General features: G+C 43.7%; 1 protein-coding gene across 2 annotated transcripts in view; it reads right to left on the bottom strand.

Annotated features, from left to right (window-relative positions):
* Positions 1 to 243: 243 nt before the first annotated feature.
* Positions 244 to 20928, bottom strand: part of LOC122934334 (oocyte zinc finger protein XlCOF22-like) — a 75122-nt gene continuing 54437 nt past the window's right edge. The window contains exons 5-7 of one of the 2 annotated variants that reach the window (XM_044289730.1): positions 20790 to 20920; positions 18025 to 18127; positions 244 to 3221 (exon numbers count right to left, since the gene is read on the bottom strand). In XM_044289730.1, coding sequence (XP_044145665.1) covers positions 1792 to 3221; positions 18025 to 18127; positions 20790 to 20920 — 1664 coding nt within the window. In that variant the 3' untranslated portion in view covers positions 244 to 1791. The remainder of the gene's footprint in view (positions 3222 to 18024; positions 18128 to 20789; positions 20921 to 20928) is intronic. The other variant, XM_044289731.1, reaches the window with a different exon arrangement.

Genomic DNA, 20928 nt, shown 5'->3' with positions numbered 1-20928 from the left:
ATTACTGCATGTCAGGCTTTTTAGTCCGGCGGCTTTCTCCGTGCACCGCCAGAGCTCCGCCCCCGTCCCCATTATAGTCAATGGGGACGGAGCGGCGGTCTGCGGGCACGGCGAAATAGCCGCAGGATGGATCCGACATGGTGAACAGCCTGTCGGATCCGTCCTGCCGCAAGTGTGAAACTAGCCTAACTCCGTAGGTTCTGGGACCATATCTTATCTTCTAAAGAATAAAGAGACATAGGCCCAAAATGCAGATATTTATTAATAAATGGTAACAATATGTTTGACACAGTTATATAAAGTCTAAGGGAATCATGTGAACAAAAGAATTGAACGGCACTCCTCTAGGAGATAGGCGGAGCTCAGTGGTAAAGGGGGTAACAGTATTGATAGGATACCACGGCACTGAAGAAATTTTGTAACTGATTTCTTATTTATTTCATTATTTTTATTTCATTATTTTAATCCATCCGCATAAATAGTCACTGGCCAACGTTTCGGTCCAACATACACCTTGTTCATGGCCTGGACAAAAGAACATGGCAATATAAATAATTGGGTACATAATTACGATAAACAATAAAGGTACATGATTAGCAATCCGAAATGGTGATTGAGAGACTGAAAATAGAAGTCTGTGAAGTCCAAAAAATAGAACTAGGTAAGTATGGATGAGATAAGATTGCATCAGAGATAGTGGTACTATATGGCTTATAAGGATATTCTGTAAAACTAGCACTATTACATATAGGCATGGAGGCATAAAAAAATATAAAGGACAATTGATTATACAGGTTAGGCTCATGGTACAAAATCATGGATTTAACTGATAATCTAGTTATGCTGTCCGTAACCTATATAAGGAACAAAAGGAGCCAGTGCAGAAAAGGAACCAAACCCCCAGAGAGTAGGATAGCAAGAGGTACATTGGTGAGCAGCGGATGGCGTGATTATCAGTGTTCCATGAGCCTAACCTGCATAATCAGTTGTCCTTTAAATTTCTATATGTAGTAAAACTTAAGTCATTTGTGGCAAAAAATAAACGCTGCAAATTTTATAGCGTATAAACAGTATTGATGTTTTTCCCCATCTTTCTCCCAGAAAGAATTAAAATAAGTTAATTAGGAGGTCGTGTGTACCCCAAAATGGCACCATAAAAACGACAACTTGTAATGCAAGTTGACAAAAAATTTTAAAATCCCTTTGTAGAACATGAAAATAATTTCTCCCCGTGTGGATTCTCCGATGTCTAACAAGATCTGCTTTATGGTTATCACTAGTGTTCAAAAAAGCGAACCATTCAAAGTGGAATTTAGTCTGAATTTTAGGAAAAATTTGATTTTAAATGAAGCCAAATTTCCTTGGGCTTCATGATTACGAATCATTTTTCCTAATCCACTTGCTCGCACAGAGGCAGTCCGCTCCTCTCAACTAAAAAAGACCTGTCGAAGGACCTGCACTCAATGTGATGATATCACCGTGCTCTCCCAGCATGATCACGTGGTGAAGTCATCAAACTAAGCACAGGTCCTTCAGCAGGTCTTTTTCAATCAAGAGAGGAGCCCCTGTGTGAGCAAATGGATGAGGTGATTTTAATGGCTGCTAGACGGGTGCACTTCGGTCTAAGGGGGCATTAAAAATGGTCTCATTGATAGGCTGAATGGGGTTTTAAAATAGTAATTCGTGACAAATTAATTCGGAACAAATCAAATTTCTTGTTGAACTATGACCAAGCTGCAGAATTTAATTTTTCAAAAAGTTTGCTCATCTCTAGTTACCACATTCTGAACATTAAAATTGCTTCTTTCCAGTGTGAATTCTCTGATGTTTAACAAGATTTGATTTCTGTATGAAAGATTTCCCACATTGTAAACAAAAAAATGGCTTCTCCCCTGTGTGACTTCTCTCATGTACAACAAGACATGATTTGTATGTGTAAGATTTCCCACATTGTAAACAAGAAAATGGCTTTTCCTCTGTGTGAATTCTCTGATGTATAGTAAGATTTGATTTCTGTTGGAAAGATTTCCCACATTCTAAACAAGAAAATGGCTTCTCCCCTGTGTGAATTCTCTGATGTGCAACTAGATTTGATCTATTTATGAAAGATTTCTCACATTCTAAACAAGAAAATGGCTTCACCCCTGTGTGAGTTCTCTCATGTATTACAAGAATTGATTTACGAATAAAACATTTCCCACATTCTAAACAAGAAAATGGCTTCTCCCCTGTGTGCCTTCTCTGATGTTTAACAAGAGTTGATTTACGAGTAAAACATTTCCCACATTCTAAACAAGAAAATGGCTTTTCCCCTGTGTGAATTGCCTGATGTTTAACAAGAGTTGATTTATCAGTGAAACATTTCCCACATTCTAAACAAGAAAATGGCTTTGCCCCTGTGTGAATTCTCTGATGTTTAAGAAGTTGTGATTTCTGCTGAAAACATTTCCCACATTCTGAACATGAAAATGGCTTCTCCCCTGTGTGAGTTCTCTTATGCATAACAAGATGTGTTTCAGAGTTAAAATGTTTTTCACATTCTGAACATGAAAATGGTTTCTCCCCTGTGTGAATTCTCTTATGTCTGACAAGATGTGATTTACGGTTAAAATATTTTTCACATTCTGAACATGAAAATGGCTTTACACCTGTGTGCGTTCTCTGATGTCTAATAAGATCTGATTTAGAGTTAAAATGTTTTTGACATTCTGAACATGAAAATGGCTTCTCCCCTGTGTGAGTTCTCTGATGTATAATAAGATCTGATTTAGAGTTAAAATGTTTTTCACATTCTGAACATGAAAATGGCTTCTCCCCTGTGTGAGTTCTCTCATGTCTAACAAGATTTGATTTAGAGTTAAAATGTTTTTCACATTCTGAACATGAAAATGGCTTCTCCCCTGTGTGAGTTCTCTGATGTCTCATAAGATATGATTTAGATTTACAACATTTCCCACATTCTGAGCATGAAAGAGCATTCTCCCCTGTATGACTTCTTTGATGTTGAACACTTCTTATGTGCCTTTTATTTTGCATAACAGTCTGTGATGAATCAGGAGATTGAAATCCATCCAGAGGATCAGATGATAGATCTTTGTTCTGAAAGGCTGAGGATAGGTCTGAGATAATGGCATGCTCATCATGTGTATCTTCTCTGACACCACAATCATCTGTTCTAAAATCTGACATCACATGTTTCTCTGAGATCCTGGTACAGTCATCTGCCAAGAATAAATCTGAGTTTTATCATTTTTAAATAATAGAACCTTAAAATTATATACATTTTATAATAGTTCTATATAAAGAAAATCCATACAAATTACAAGTCATAGAGCAAAATTCAAATATCAACTGACTATAGGAAAACCGATAACAATCTGACAGTAGACCAATAGCCTGGACCGGTAGATGATGATGTTAGGTCACCAGGCTGTTCACTTGTATTTTCCACTCTTGTGCTGAAGCCAGCATCTTCATAGGTACACAAGGGATCTGTGAGTCAGTGTTATAAGCTGGTGTCCGTCTCACACACTGATCACTAACTGCACTTAAGCACAAAACACACCAGACATTGAAGCTGAAAGCCCACCTTCTATCTCACAGAAAATTTACTGCTAAACCAGATAGACGAGGCGGCAAATCATAATGAGGTCGTTATTATGGGGACTTCAAATACTCAGATATAGACTGGGAAACTAAAACCTTGTACATCTCATAAAGGAAACGGGTTCTTGGCAATAACTAAAGACAAAGAAATTACCTTTCCCAACTGGTTCAGGACCAGACTAGAGGGACGGCCATACTAGACTTAGTATTAACCAATAGACCTGACAGAACAACAGATATGCAGGTTGGGGGACACCTGGGAAATAGTGACCATAAAGTAATAACCTTCCAATTATCATTCATAAGAGTGTTTCTTCAGGGAGGAACAAAAATACCAAACTTCTAAAAAGCTAAATTTAGCCAACTAAGAGAGGTCATAGGCCTAACTAACTGGGAGAAAGTCCTCAAAAATAAAAAATACAGCCACAAAATGGGATATTTTTAAAAGCATCCTAAAATCTAATTGCGATAGGTACATATCTCTTGGGAATAAAAGGTTAAGGAACAAGAAGAAACCAATGTGGATAAATAAAACTGTAAAGAAAGCAATAAATGACAAAAAGAAAGCATTTGAATCACTAATACAGGAGGGTCGAGAGGAAGCACTGAAAAACTAAAAGGAAAAAAATAGAATATGTAAAAAACAAATAAAAGCGGCCAAACTAGAGACCAAGAGATTAATTGCCAAAGAGAGCAAAACTAACCCTAAAATGTTCTTTAATTATATAAATGGTAAAAAGTATAAATCTGAAGGTGTCGGCCCTTTACAGAGTGATGAGTTGCAGAGAGCGATGAGGAGAAAGCAAAGCTCCTAAATATTTTTTTCTCTACTGTATTAACTGATAAAAATAAACTGTCATATGAAATGCAGAATGTAAAAGTAAATTCCCCATTAAAAGTGCCCTGCCTGACCCAGAAGAAGTACAGCGGCATCTTAAAAAGATTAATAGACAAATCGCCAGGACCGGATGGCATACACCCCCATATCCTAAGAGAATTAAGTAATGTCATAGCCAGACCCTTAATTCTGATATTTAAGGACTCTATACTGACAGGAAGTGTTACACAGGATTGGCGCATAGCAAATGTGGTGCCAATATTCAAAAAGGGTCCAAAAACAGAGCCTGGAAACTATAGGCCGTTATTTTTAACATCCGTCATGGGTAAACTGTTTGAAGGTTTTCTAAGAGATGCTATCTTTGAGCACCTCAATGAAAATAAGCAAATAACGCCATATCAGCATGGCTTCATGAGGGATCGGTCATGTCAAACTAATTTAATCAGTTTCTATGAGGAGGTAAGTTCTAGACTTGACAGCGGCGAATCAATGGATGTCGTATATCTGGACTTCTCCAAAGCATTTGACACTGTACCACATAAAAGGTTAGTATATAAAATGAGAATGCTCGGACTGGGAGAAAACGTCTGTATGTGGGTAAGTAACTGGCTCAGTAATAGAAAACAGAGGGTGGTTATTAATGGTACACACTCAGATTGGGTCACTGTCACTAGTGGAGTACCTCAGGGGTCAGTACTGGGCCCTATCCTCTTCAATATATTTATTAATGATCTTGTAGAAGGCTTGCACAGTAAAATATAATTTTTGCAGATGACACTAAACTGTGTAAAGTAATTGACACGGAAGAGGACAGTATACTGCTACAGAGGGATCTGGATAGATTGGAGGCTTGGGCAGATAAGTGGCAGATGAGGTTTAACACTGACAAATGTAAGGTTATGCACATGGGATAGGAATAATGCAAGTCACCCGTACATACTAAATGGTAAAACACTGGGTAACACTGACATGGAAAAGGACCTAGGAATTTTAGTGAACAGCAAACTAAGCTGTAAAAACCAGTGTCAGGCAGCTGCTGCCAAGGCCAATAAGATAATGGGTTGCATCAAAGGGGCATAGATGCCCGTGATGAGAACATAGTCCTACCACTTTACAAATCACTGGTCAGACCACACATGGAGTACTGTGTACAGTTCTGGTCTCCTGTGAACAAGGCAGACATAGCAGAGCTGGAGAGGGTTCAGAGGAGGGCAACTAAAGTAATAACTGGAATGAGGGAACTACAGTACCCTGAAAGATTATCAAAATTAGGGTTATTCACTTTAGAAAAAGGACGACTGAGGGGAGATCTAATTACTATGTATAAATATATCAGGGGGCAGTACAGAGATCTCTCCCATCATCTATTTATCCCCAGGACTGTGACTGTGACGAGGGGACATCCTCTGCATCTGGAGGAAAGAAGGTTTGTACACAAACATAGAAGAGGATTCTTTACGGTAAGAGCAGTGAGACTATGGAACTCTCTGCCTGAGGAGGTGGTGATGGTGAGTTCACTAAGAGAGTTCAAGAGGGGCCTGGATGTATTTGTGGAGCGTAATAATATTACAGGCTATAGATACTAGAGAGGGGTCGTTGATCCAGGGAGTTATTCCGATTGCCTAAATGGAGTCGGGAAGGAATTTTTTTTTCCCCCTTAAAATTGGGAAAATTGGCTTCTACCTCACAGTTTTTGTCTTTCTCTGGATCAACTTGCAGGATAAAAGGCCGAACTCAATGGACAAATGTCTTTTTTCGGCCCTATATACTATGTTACTATGTAGTAAATATATTATTGCTCATATACCACATACATATAAATAATGTCGGCATGTACTGTACATATAATGGTTTGTTCATATCACATTTGTGGGCTCTAACATATACACCCAGGATATATACATTGAATTGATGCATATGACAGATACCAGACAGTGACATTTAGCTTTTTTTTTTTTTTACTGGATATAGTTGTATGGATTACGGATGTATAGAAGCCAGATGGAGACCAAAAGCCTCTGGACACATTTACCTTTTATGTTGGCAGTTTTTCCAACGTACAAACTAAACATATATCACAACCATGATGTGATCCCAGCCTATATAATAAAATAGATTCACTCACACACATAAAGGTCCATCATTAAATTACACACATGTAAGTACATACTACATAGACACTTACATGAATATACTGTATACATGTTGGGCATTACTCATACACATTACATGCTTATACAATGTGTGTGTGTATATCTCTATATTATATATATATGTAAAAAAGGGCAGCACTCCAGAGAGTAAAAATGCAAAAAATTACTTTATTTACCCAAATGGGACATGCAACGTTTCGGCTCTATGCAGGAGCCCTCCTCAAGCCTTCCTCTATGTAGGAGCCTTTTGGTCCCATTTGGGTAAATAAAGTCATTTTTACTCTCTGGAGTGCTGCCCTTTTTTACAATTTTATCTATTTGGATTGGCTTATATCCATATTGGGCCAGCTGCACCCTTTTGTCTACACCAGTGACGGTGCTGCCACTTTGTTTTTTGTTTCTCTCTCTCTCTCTATATATATATACACACACACACAGTTAGGTCCATATATATTTGGAAACTGACACAAATTTAGTTTTTATTACCTGTTCACTAAAACATATTCATGTTATAGTTATATAATGGACAAAGTCCAGACTTTTAGATTTCATTTGAGGGCTCCACATTAAAATTGGATGAAGTGTTTAGGAGTTTCAGCTCCTTTACATGTGGCACCCTGTTTTTTAAAGGGAACCTGTCACCTGGAATTTGGGTATAGAGCTGAGGACATGGGTTGCTAGATGGCCGCTAGCACATCCGCAATACCCAGTCCCCATAGCTCTGTGTGCTTTTATTGTGTAAAAAAAAGTGACATGAGTCAGAGCTTGAAAATATGACTCTTCTCTGGTCACACAAGTCAGATATGACTCTTATGTTAATTTGCATAAAAGGCGGGAAGTACAAAAATGCATAATACTTATTGAATTCGTCTGCAAATGAAATGAAGTGTAATTTATATGTTTAGGGTAACACAATGAACATTTAGAAACGCTCAGTGAGGGTCAGTGGCGTCTCTAGCTTTCAAATTTTGGGGGGGCACACTGGGGGCCAGGACAAAAGTAGGGGGGGCAGCTATAACAACGATACATTTACACAAGTACGCTTAGAAATGCTGCAATACTTTACCCAATACCTAAAACCGCAACAGGGAAGAAAAGTCCAGCTGTCTGTGGATGACACTTTTATAGAGAGGGGGATCTGTGGATGACACTGCTATGGGGGGGATCTGTGGATGCCACATACCGTGTAATGTATAGCATCTTATGCTATATGTGTCATCCACAGATCCACCCCATGACAGTGTCATCCCCATTTCCCCCTCCCTATAACAGTGTCATCCACAGATGCCCCTCCCTATAACAGTGTCATCCACAGATGCCCCTCCCTATAACAGTGTCATCCACAGATCCCCTCCCCGCCACTCACAGGAGTGTACATTTGACATTTCTAAACCGTAATCCATATCCTGCAGTAACTTTAACTTTAAATCAGGATTAAGCGGCCGCTCATCTCTACTAGTACCTTAACCTTACACCACTCGGCTAGCTTCGGTAACAGGGCCAGGCTACAGCCTACAGGTCCTGCCTGTTAGTTGTTATCGAGCGAGTGCTGATTTCTGCAGGTCAGAGCATACGGATTACAGTTTAGAAGAAATGTACACTCCTGTGAGCGGTCCAGTGGCGGATCAGAGCCTGGTCTCGGGAGGGGCACTTCCAGATTATTTTCTGTCCGCCGCCACAGAACAAGGGTGCTTATAGAACAGACTACACAGTGTAGAGGCATACTATATATTGTGGGGCACAGTGTAGCGGTATACTGTATATTGTGGGGCACAGTGTAGGCTATATGTGTATAACAAACATATTTCACATGAACACTTACAGTTACTTGGCTTGGCCCTTGGGGGTCTCGGTCGCCACTTCCACACTTTGGCCGGGGGCTCGGCGGAGCTGATGTTGTGTTTTATCCTATGAGAAAGATTTCATAATAAGGATTTGGAGAAGAGGCAGAGGAATAGCAGAGCAGGGAGAGGCTGGTGCTGCTACTAGGGGTCATACCATGTGGGAGTAATAAAGCCCACCATAATGCCCCCCAGTAGTAATAATTCTCCTTATAATGTGACAATGCAAAAAATACCCCCTTATGCCCCCAGTTGAGCTAATGTCCCCCATAATGTGCCAGTATAAAATACCCCTATATAGTGCCCCCAGTAAATGCCCCATAGTGCTCCTCTCCCCCTTCCTCCTAGTGCCCCCATAATGTACCAGTATAAAATGCCCCAGTAGATGCCCTCAATGTCCCCCATAATTTTGCAAGTATAAATTACCCCTTCTTAGTGCCCCCGTAGATGACTCCATAGTACTCCTCTCCCCCCTTCCCCATAGTACCCGCCATAATGTGTCCCAGTATAAAATGCTACTGTACAGAGCCCCCCATATAAAACACCCTTTCTTTGTGTTGCCTCAGTAGATGCCCCTATAGTGCCCACCAATAATGTGCCAGTAATAAGCCCCCCATTACGTGCCAGTAATAAGCCCCCCATTACGTGCCAGTAATAAGACCCCCATTACGTGCCAGTAATAAGACCCCCATTACGTGCCAGTAATAAGACCCCCATTACGTGCCAGTAATAAGACCCCCTCATGTGCCAGTATAGGTCCCCCCATCATGTGCCAGTATAGCCCCCCCATCATGTGCCAGTATTAGGTCCCCCCTCATGTGCCAGTATTAAGCCCCCCATCATGTGCCAGTATTAAGGTCCCCCCCATCATGTGCCATATTAAGTAAGTCCCCCCATCATGTGCCATTATTAAGTAAGTCCCCCCCCATGTGCCATTAAGTAAGTCCCCCCATCATGTGCCATTATTAAGTAAGTACCCCCATCATGTGCCATTATTAAGTAAGTCCCCCCCAATGTGCCATTATTAAGTAAGTCCCCCCAATGTGCCATTATTAAGTAAGCCCCCCATCATGTGCCATTATTAAGTCCCCCCCCCCAAGTATCACTATTGTAAAAAAACAAAAACAAAAAAACACTTATACTTACCTCAGTGTCAGCGATGCGATGCAGGCCTCTTCTGGCCTGTGTCCCACGCTGTATGGCTCAGGCGGCGCGATGACGTCATCGCGCCGCCTGCGCCGGCCTCTGATAGGCTGCCGGCCTAGTGCCTGCAGCCTATCAGAGCAAGGGGAAGGGACACGCCTCTCCCTCCCCTGCACCGCCGCATTAGTGATGGGAAGTTCGGATCTTTAGGTGAATCGGTTCATTTGAATCAGCTCATTCAAATGAACCGATTCATGAATCGGATCTTCGGTTCACTTGGTGAGTCAGACTGCTGAGCTGACTCGCAAGTGAACCGAAGACTCTAGGTGCCGGTGCGCATGCGCAGATGCTTGATACATTCGATTCACTCACTACTTGCTGCGCTGCTGACTCAGTGCAGTCGGCTCGTCTTCTTCAGCTCTCTCTGAACTCTGATTACTAGTATTGAGTGAGTCAGGAAGAGTGATTTATTATAGTAAAGGGAAGCTGAGGCTGACGCCGGACAGGAGGACTCAGGAGTCAGACAGGAGTCAGAAGCTGTCACTGTGGTGTGCAATGTGAATTGTTGTCTGTTGTGCATTGTTACCCACAGTGACAACAGTCTGACACTGACAGTACAATCCATAAAGGTGATGTGAACCCACCCTTAGGCCCCTTTCACACTTGCGTTGTCCGGATCCGGCATAGAGTTCCGTCGTCGGGGCTCTATGCCGGAAGAATCCTGATCAGGATTATCCCCATGCATTCTGAATGGAGAGAAATCCGTTCAGGATGTCTTCCGTTCCGGAACGGAACGTTTTTTGGCCGGAGAAAATACCGCAGCATGCTGTACTTTTTGCTCCGGCCAAAAATCCTGAACACTTGCCGCAAGGCCGGATCCGGAATTAATGCCCATTGAAAGGCATTGATCCGGATCCGGCCTTAAGCTAAACGTCGTTTCGGCGCATTGCCGGATACGACGTTTAGCTTTTTCTCAATGGTTACCATGGCTGCCGGGACGCTAAAGTCCTGGCAGCCATGGTAAAGTGTAGCGGGGAGCGGGGGAGCGGCATACTTACCGTCCGTGCGGCTCCCGGGGCGCTCCAGAGTGACGTCAGGGCGCCCCAGGCGCATGGATGACGTGATCGCATGGCACGTCATCCATGCACATGGGGCGCTCTGACGTCACTCTGGAGCGCCCCGGGAGCCGCACGGACTGTAAGTATACCTGCTCCCCCGCTCCCCGCTCCTACTATGGCAACCAGGACTTTAATAGCGTCCTGGCTGCCATAGTAACACTGAACGCATTTTGAAGACGGATCCGTCTTCAAATGCTTTCAGTACACTTGCGTTTTTCCGGATCCGGCGTGTACCTTCCGGCAAGTGGAGTACACGCGGATCCGGACAACGCAAGTGTGAAAGAGGCCTTAGTTATATAGCTACTGAATGAGATGCCTTTAACATATATATCTCCTGAGAAGCCAATTTGATTCTAAAGGGTTAATTTAGGCTAGTTTCACACTAGCGTTCGGCTGTCCGCTCAGTGAGCTCCGTTTGAAGGGGCTCACGAGCGGACCCGAACGCTTCCGTCCAGCCCTGATGCAGTCTGAATGGATGCGGATCCGCTCAGACTGCATCAGTCTGGCACCGTTTGTCCTCCGCTCCACTGGCCGTGTGGAGGCGTGCGGATCCGTCCAGACTTACAATGTAAGTCAATGGGGACGGATCCGCTTGAAGATGCCACAATATGGCTCAATCTTCAAACGGATCCGTCCCCCATTGACTTTCAATGTAAAAGTCTGGACGGATCCGCTCAGGCTAATTTCACACTTCGCTTTTTTTTGCCAATATAATGCAGACGGATCCGTTCTGAACGGAGCCTCCGTCTGCATTATTATGATCGGATCCGATCGAACGCTAGTGTGAAAGTAGCCTTAATTCAACCTGTAATCTAAACTCTTGTGTCATCTGTCACTTCTCCTATCTCTTAATCTTATCACTGCTGCAACAAAAGCAGCCTCAGTGTAATGTAACCTGCTCTAACCTCTGACTCACGGCTCTTTTAACTCAATGAATCGAATGAGTCACAAACTAAGTCGGATCTTTAGATTCTTTTAACTTGTGACTCATTCGATTCCTTTCTATTCTTAGACTCCCTGCACTTACTTGTGTGACTCAGACAACTCGATTCAGAGAGCTGTCAGTCTGCTTGCCCTGCCCCCTCAGCTCTGGTCGGTGATTGGTTGGTGGGCGGGGCTGGCAGAAGCCAGCTTCCACTCTAAGCTCATATTACGCTCCTCCCCGTCCCTCCCTCAGGCTCCGGCTCCCTGCGTCCCTGCTGCCAGCAGCGTGAGGTGAGAGAGAGACTGTGACTGAGCTGAGCTGAACTCGGATCAGTCAAGTGAATGCCGCTGGCACAGGCAGTAGTAAGGAGATGAGCGCAATGGAAGCGCTCATCTCCCTGTGCCTGGCGGCGGCTCACTTTGGGGGGGGGCGCAGTTTAGTTGGGGGGGCACATGGGGGGCCCAGCATGATGTAGGGGGGGCCGTGGCCCCCTCTGGCCCCCCCCTGGCGACGCCACTGGTGAGGGTAGCATAGTAGAGGTGACAGGTTCCCTTTAAAGGGACCAAAAGTAATTGGACAATTGACTTAAAGGGAACCTGTCATGTGGATATTTGACTATAATCTAACTAATTATATACAATCATTAACTACTAAAAAGGTACCTTAGATGTATTCACTTACTGGTGTGACAGATGGTTACCTCATAATATACACACAAAGATGCCACATGCTGCATGCTAATGAGCTGATTTGAGTCCAGCGTGATGTCAGTGAGTCCAGAGTTTTTATAATTCAGAGCTATAGCCACTCCCCTGCCCACCTGCTGCTGATTCATATGGAAAAAACTGTCAATCAGCAGCAGGTAGGCGGGGAGAGTCAGGAGCTCATAAATATTCATGACTCATCATTATCAGCTGGAGCTTTTCAATACAAGATGTTGGCAGATTGACTGGGTCAATTAAAGAAAGTGACCCAGCATTTTGCTACTAGAATCAGTCACTTATTTATGTTGCCCTTAGTTAGGACACTATAAAACGTGACAGGTTCCCTTTAATTCTTGTGGAACACCTAAAGGGTTAACAAAGTTTGCAAAATCAGTTTTGAATACCTTAAGGGGTGTAGTTTCAAAAATGGGGCCATTTATGGGTGGTTTCTATAATGTAAGCCTCACAAAGTGACTTGAGACCTGAACTGGTCCTTAAAGAGTGGGTTTTGGAAATTATCTGAAAAATGTAAAGGTTTGCTTCTAAACTTCTAAGCCTTCTAACGTCCCCCCCCCCCCCCCCCAAAAAAGAAAATGTCATTTACAAAATGATCCAAACATGATGTAGACATATAGGGAAATTGAAATTTTGATTGGCAACGAATCACATTTTTTCCTAAAATGGCTGCTGCACGTGTGAGGACATGGAGAAAGGAACTATGGGAAGGCGGGATCACCCATAATGCCATGCATGGGCCCCCTGCCCCCCCCCCCCCCCCAGTCTCACCAGAGCTCAGTGACAGGCCAGCATTACCCACAATCCTGAAGCCACAGACCGGCATCAGGACGCTCTGTGTGGGCGGAGGTAACATAGCCCTTCCCCCCAGCCTTTGCCTGCACTTGTTCCAGGCTGCAAGGCCCAAACGTCAGACTGGGATGACCGGGTCTTCTGCTGCATCTGACCCACAGGCTCTGACCTCAGATGCCGGACTGCAGGAGCTCCCAGGACCCTCCTATTAAAGCACCTGGTACCATCTAGTAAGAATCATGCAGCAGTGTCTCTGGAGGAGGGGGTGCAGGGCTGCTGGGGTCACACTCTCATTGTAGCAGCCCTGCACTGCCCTCAAGTACTGATGGTCACTGACCTGCGAGTTCCCACTGTCAGCTCTGTGTTTCGCCTGTGCCCCCTCCTGGGTGCTCCCTGTGACCCCTCCTGGGTGCTCAATGTGACTGCAGGGCACAACCAAACTGCATGCTCGTGGGGTGCTTTTGACGTGGCCGTGCTGTGTTTAATTACCACATGGCTGTCTGGGCGATGGAAAGGCACTAGTTAAACTAATGAAGACAACATTGTGTAGGTGGTCTGGGGGGGGGGTTGGGGGGGTGCGTATAGATTAAGAACCCGAGTCCAAATTAGCAGTTTTTTTCAGTACTTGGGGGAAGCAAACCAATACTGCTAATAAAGGAATCTGTAAAGCTATGTCACACATTGTGGCCGAAACAAAGCCAGATACCCCATAACAGTGTCATCCACAGATCCTCCATAACGGTGTGTCATCCACAGGTCCCCCATAACGGTGTGACATCCACAGGTCCCCCATAACGGTGTGACATCCACAGGTCCCCCATAACAGTGTGACATCCACAGGTCCCCCATAACGGTGTGACATTCACACGTTTCCCATAACAGTGTGTCATCCACACGTTCCCCATAACAGTGTGTCATCCACACATTCCCCATACCAGTGTGTCCTCCACACGTTCCCCATACCAATGTGTCCTCCACACGTTCCCTATACCAGTGTGTCCTCCACACGTTCCCCATACCAGTGTGACATCCACATGTTCCCCATACCAGTGTGACATCCACACGTTCCCCATACCAGTGTGACATCCACACGTTCCCCATAACAGTGTGACAGCCACACGTTCCCCCATAACAGTGTGACATCCACAGATCCCCCATAACAGTGTGACATCCACAGATCCCCCATAACAGTGTGACATTCACAGATCCCCCATAACAGTGTATCATCCACAGATCCCCCATAACAGTGTGACATCCACAGGTCCCCCATAACAGTGTGACATTCACAGATCCCCCATAACAGTATGACATTCATAGATCCCCCATAACAGTGTCATCCACAGATCCCTCCATAACAGTGCGATATCCATAGGTCCCCCATAGGCTCCATTCACACGTCCGTGGAATGGGTTCACATCCGTTCCACAATTTTGCGGAACGGGTGCGGACCCATTCATTCTCAATGGGGATGGAAAAGATGTGGACAGCATACACAGTGCTGTCCACATCCGCATTTCCGGTGCGTGGCTCCGTAAAAAAATAGAACATGTCCTATTCTTGTCCGCAAATGCGGACGAGAATAGGCATTTTTATGGGGGTGCCGGCCCAGTGTACTGCGGATCCGCAATACACTACGGACATGTGAATGGAGCATTACAGTGTGACGTCCACACATTCCCCATAACAGTGAGCATGCGCAGCATTATCTCCATTCACTGCTATAGAATTTTTTTAAATAGCAGAGCCAGTGATCAGCTATTATCAGAACACTCATAGCATAATGGAGGGTGACGATGAATGCACACTGTGCTCTCCCTTCACTTCAGGGGCCCAGATGGGACAATACCTTTTTTCCAGCTTGTGGTTTTATAAACTGCACCATGGAAAAACAGAAGTGCCCTGGCCTTTCATAACGCAGGGTCCATGTCCACAATTCCCATTGAAAGGAATGAAAATCCACGACAAAACTGCATCAAAAAGTGTTTTATAAAATTAGAAAAAAAAAATTACATCCAAAAAATACTCTGTGTGAACATCCCTAAAGAGGCTGCAGGATCAGCAGCTTACAGTGGAAAGGCTGGAGATATAATATGGCATTCTACACTCAGCTGCTGTGGTTGCAACCGCTGTCCGTGCCTACAAAGTTCTGTCAGACTGCTAGTCCAATATTTCAGGATTTGGGGCCCCACTTTTAATTTTGTCGAGGGTCACACTTTGACTAAAACGGGCCTGCATGCAGCCAACCAGCCCTGTGATGTCACAGCCCTATAAATAGCCTCAGCCATCTTGGATTCTGCCATTTTCCAGTGTACTTAGTGCAGGGAGAGACGTCAGCGGGCGCTAGGGACAGTGGTAGAAACAACTTCATTGTGGTAAAAAAAACGATTTAAGTTAAGGGAAAGATTATTCAAGGTGCAGGGAAAGGATAGGGAGGAATCGTTCCACAGCATTTATATTGAACAGGGTTCAGTAGAGGGAGGTCACAGCCTGGGTAATAGGAACAATCCTATTACACCTTGCTGCACTGACTGGGGATCCAAATTGCCATTATACCGCTCTGAGCAAACCGTTCTTGTTATTGGGGTGCAAGTGCTGTTTGATACAGCCATTAACAGGGTTTATCACAATGAAATATTTCTACAGTACGTCTTATTTGCCCTTGTGCGGTGCAGTTATATGTGGTAAAGCCCTTTTTTCCGTGCATTAGTGGCAAAAGAAAAATATATTTGCCGTTCAGCTGTGCAGTAATATGTTGTATTAGCTGTTGTGTGGTGAAGTGAGAAAATTACAGACTTTTCTGGGGTGTTTTCAATTAATTTTTATTTATTTGATCTAACACTGTGGGTCACTCTGTGGTCTCATCATGCTGCTGCCACCTCCACAGTATGTTACCTTGCCACTCTGTGGACTCCTCATGCTGTTCCCACCCTCCCCATTATGTCATAGGGTCACTCTGTGGTCTCCTCCTGCTGCTTCCACCTCCCCACTATGACATAGGGCCACTCTGCGGACTTCTTATGCTGTTTCCACCCTCCCCACTTCATGACTGGGCCAGTATTTTGCCTTTCGGCCTGGCTGACATCATTTATTTGACCCTTCTTCTGATCTGTCAGATAGAAGGAAAAATGAGATGAACAACGGATCCTGTCTGTGTAGCAGCTGTAAGACCTGTATGGTCCCATCAGGATTGGCTTATGATTTGGTAGCCAAAAGCAGGAGAGGGTACAAAACACAGAAGACATGCAAATATTCCTCATCTCTGTTTTTGATCCACTCCTGTTTTTTTTTTTGGGCATTAGCAATACTGATGGATTACTGAGCAAATGCTGACCAAGTGAAGGCGGATTCTCCACAGACAGGATCTGTTTTTTCTGGGTTTTTGTTCTGATGGATCAGAGGAAGGGCAAAATAATCAGTGACGTCAACACAAACTTACTGCTGACACCCTCTCCACTCTGTCGGGGGGGGCTCTACTTGTATAAGTGTTTAATAGAACAGGTTCTGTAGACATCTATGTGGAATCAGCTGACGACGGTGTAAAAGGAGTGCACTTCTTCTTGACGCCATCATTGACCTGTAAGGCTGAGTTGATACTTCAGTTATTTTGTCGGTTTTGGCCCAGTGACTGCCCAAACAAGTGAAGTGTGCAGTGATTCTGCATGTCATACGGACTCACATTATTCCACTTCTGATGATAAAAATCCATTAAATGGTACCTATCATCAGAAGAGGCCTATTTATTTATTGTATTTATGTTCTGCATTTATATAGCGCTACTATATTCAGCCGGGCTATACAGACATTAGGATCACACTGTCTCCAATGGGGCTCAGTCTAAGTTCCCTATCAGTATGTCTTTTGGAGAGTGTTATTGACCTATTTACATGTCCCCCCTGTACAAGCTGCCAGCTTTCAGAAACTGGTTTTGTACAATTTGACAATCAGGTTGTTTGTAGGAAAAATCTACTTTTGAAATGTACCTGATGTCATCAAACATAGCTCAGGTAGTCACTGGGGCGTACCGCTGGATGAGGCGAGACACAGCGTCATCTCCTCCATAAATACAATAAATAAATAGGCCACTTCTGATGACCGGTTCCATTTAATGGATTTTGAATAATAGTCGCTCTCTATTTGCATCAAAACATTTATTAACATTTATTTAAAAAACTATTATTCCAGTGAAAATGAAGAATTTATTACTCTTTGAACTACTAGATAGTCTATAGGTGGCTCCAATATTGATTACACAATTTCCCCCCTCCCTGTCTGGATGTGATACTAGGACACCACTGGGTTTACAATTTATGTCTAGGACCCGATAACAAGGGGCCATTTAACAGCTGCCATGAGATATGTTGGGGCCCCATATACTGGGGTTGGTCAGAGCCCCGGGGGAGAGTGGGGTATAGCATTGAAGTCTTTAGCAGGAACGGGGGAGCAGAATGGCCGGCAAGCTGTCACTGACCACTGGGGATTTGTCCTCCTATGATTACTTCTTTAGGGCAGAACATTGTGAGATCTTTATGATCAGACAGGCGGCGGCTACTGTTCATTGCTGGCTCTTTATATTTCAGCTCTTTATATTTCAGGCTCTACCATAAGGCTTTTCCTATTTCCAAAAATTCTGAAGTGTCAGTAAAGCCTCTAAGTACTACGGAAAGTCATAGAAGTCAGAAGAATGGGTGATAACCCCAACCTTCTGATCAATACTGTGGGACACCTGGTATTGGTAACAATTGTGTGCTAATAAAGGAAAACCTGTCAGAAAGTACAATATGTGACCCCCAAACTGCCACCACTACCTGACTATACAATGAGTCATCAGTAGGCAGTGAAGGAGCAGAATCTGTGAGTCTTCTCTGCTTTATGTAGTGGTTACTACTCACCTGGGTGGTTATCGGTGGGAATGTCCTCTATGATCTGCTCATCGCCCCTCACATATGTATCTTCAGCCTTAATATTGTTCAGATCTTTACCCTGATTTAAAAGCTGCAAAACAGAAATTGTAAAAGTCAGCAGACTGATGGAGAAGTCGTGTGGAATGTTTGATGTGACCAGAAAAGATAATTAATTACAATGACAAAAAGTGATGAAATGACAGCAGAGTTATCTGCTATGGCAGCGGTCCATGCCTATAGCTCCTCTCCTTCCTGCTGGTGGGCACGCCTGCTGCCTGGTTTACCTGCTCCATAGCTTTAGGGCTCCAGCGGTCCAGTCCCACAGACATCCCTCTCTCCCTTCCCAGTGGTCCCGGCTGCTGGAATAACGCTGTCCTCCCACACAAGCTGAGGCCTGCTTCCTGCCGATAATGACCTTCTCTGCCCATAGGTCATGTGTGCACACACTATCTCTGGCTCTTATAGGGCCGGCATGCACACACTCTGATCTCTACAAGCCATGGAAAGGAGCCTGATCAGTAGGTTCTAGTATGCTAGTTTCCTGCAAAGCTTGTTCTGTGTACAGACTTCTGCCTGACTTCTAGATTGAACCCTTTGCTGCCTGACCTGACCTGACCTGACCCATGCCCGATCTCTATTCTGATCCTGAGCTGCTTGCCCTGACAACGGACCATTTATCGGACTGCATGTATTCTGCCTTTCCTGACCCCGTGGGTCACCAGTTACTTCAAGTGCAGCAGCCTAGTGGTTCCCCTGCAACAAAGTCCAGATCCCTTTACAGGGGATAAAGTGGAGGGAAGGAGGGCACGTACAGTCAGGTCCATAAATATTGGGAAATTGACACAATTCTAACATGTTTGGCTCTATACACCACCACAATGGATTTGAATTGAAACAAACAAGATGTGCTTTAACTGCAGACTGTCAACTATAATTTGAGGGTATTTACATCAAAATCAGGTGAACGGTGTAGGAATTGCAACAGTTTGCATATGTGCCTCCTACTTGTTAAGGGACCAAAAGTAATGGGACCGAATAATAATCATAAATGAAACTTTTACTTTTTAATACTTGGTTGCAAATCCTTTGCAGTCAATTACAGACTGAAGTCTAGAATGCATAGACATCACCAGACGTTAGGTTTCATCCCTGGTGATGCTCTGCCAGGCCTCTACTGCAACTGTCTTCAGTTCCTGCTTGTTCTTGGGGCATTTTCCCTTCAGCAAGTGAAATGCATGCTCAATCAGATTCAGGTCAGGTGATTGACTTGGCCATTGCATAACATTCCACTTCTTTCCCTTAAAAAACTCTTTGGTTGCTTTTGCAGTATGCTTTGGGTCATTGACCATCTGCACTGTGAAGCGCCGTCCAATGAGTTCTGAAGCATTTGGCTGAATATGAGCAGATAATATTGCCCGAAACACTTCAGAATTCATCCTGCTGCTTTTGTCAGCAGTCACATCATCAATAAATACAAGAGAACCAGTTTGATTCTCAGCCATACATGCCCACGCCATGACACTACCACCACCATGCTTCACTGATGAGGTGGTATGCTTAGGATCATGAGTAGTACTTTCCTTCTCCATACTCTTCTCTTCCCATCACTCTGATACAAGTTGATCTCGGTCTCATCTGTCCATAGGATGTTGTTCCAGAACTGTGAAAGCTTTTTTAGATGTCGTTTGGCAAACTCTAATCTGGCCTTCCTGTTTTTGAGGCTCACCAATAGTTTACATCTTTTGGTGAACCCTCTGTATTTACTCTGGTGAAGTCTTCTCTTGGTGAAGTCTTCTCTTGATTGTTGACTTTGACACACATACACCTACCTCCTGGACAGTGTTCTTGATCTGGCCAAATGTTGTGAAGGTTGTTTTTTCACCAGGGAAAGAATTCTTCGGTCATCCACCACAGTTTTTTTCCGTGGTCTTCTGGGTCCACCGGTGCGTTCCTTCTTTTTAAGACTGTTCCAAACAGTTGTTTTTGCTATCTCTCTGATGGGTTTGTTTTGTTTTTTCAGCCTAATGATGGCTTGCTTCACTGATCGTGACAGCTCTTTGGATCTCATTTTGAGAGTTGACAGCAACATATTCCAAATGCAAATATCACACTTGAAATGAACTCTGGACCTTTTATCTGCTCATTGTAATTGGGATAATGAGGGAATAACACACACCTGGCCATGGAACAGCTGAGAAGCCAATTGTCCCATTACTTTTGGTTCCTTAACAAGTGGGAGGCACATATGCAAACTGTTGTAATTCCTACACCTGATTTGGATGTAAATACCCTCAAATTAAAGCTGACAGTCTGCAGGTAAAGCACATCTTGTTAGTTTCATTTCAAATCTATTGTGGTGGTGTATAGAGCCAAAAATGTTAGAATTGTGTTGGTGTCCCAATATTTATGGACCTAACTGTATATAACACACTTTGGAACAGAACCATGTCAAATGTGTTCAAGAGACACAGTGGATCTACATGTGCCAAGTTTCATTGTCTGACCCAAAAATATCTGCAGGTCTCCTGTATATATGCATCTAGTTGGTTCCTTATTCCAACCAGCAGTCTCTACTGACCATAAAACTGTGAGAATATTCAGACGACATGCAAGGTCTATAGTTAGCTATAATCCTGCCATCTCTACCTTTCTCATTATACAAGGACATAACATATAATACTGGTTTATAAAACAAAACTGAACACAAGATCTTCACAGCACTTCTACAGATCATAGAGAACTTTTCATGAGACCTTATTTCCATCTATCTGATCATCATATGGAATGCTTTTATGTTCTTCTGAACCATCCTGTAGAAGAAGAGGACTAGGACATCTCTCATCCTGTAGAGGAAGAGGACTGGGAGTTGTTTTCTCTTCTTCAACTGTAGGA

Source organism: Bufo gargarizans, chromosome 4, assembly GCF_014858855.1.
Source record: "Bufo gargarizans isolate SCDJY-AF-19 chromosome 4, ASM1485885v1, whole genome shotgun sequence".
Taxonomy (NCBI): domain Eukaryota; kingdom Metazoa; phylum Chordata; class Amphibia; order Anura; family Bufonidae; genus Bufo; species Bufo gargarizans.
Note: the sequence above shows the minus strand (reverse complement) of the source record. Positions and strands in the feature narration are given on the sequence as shown.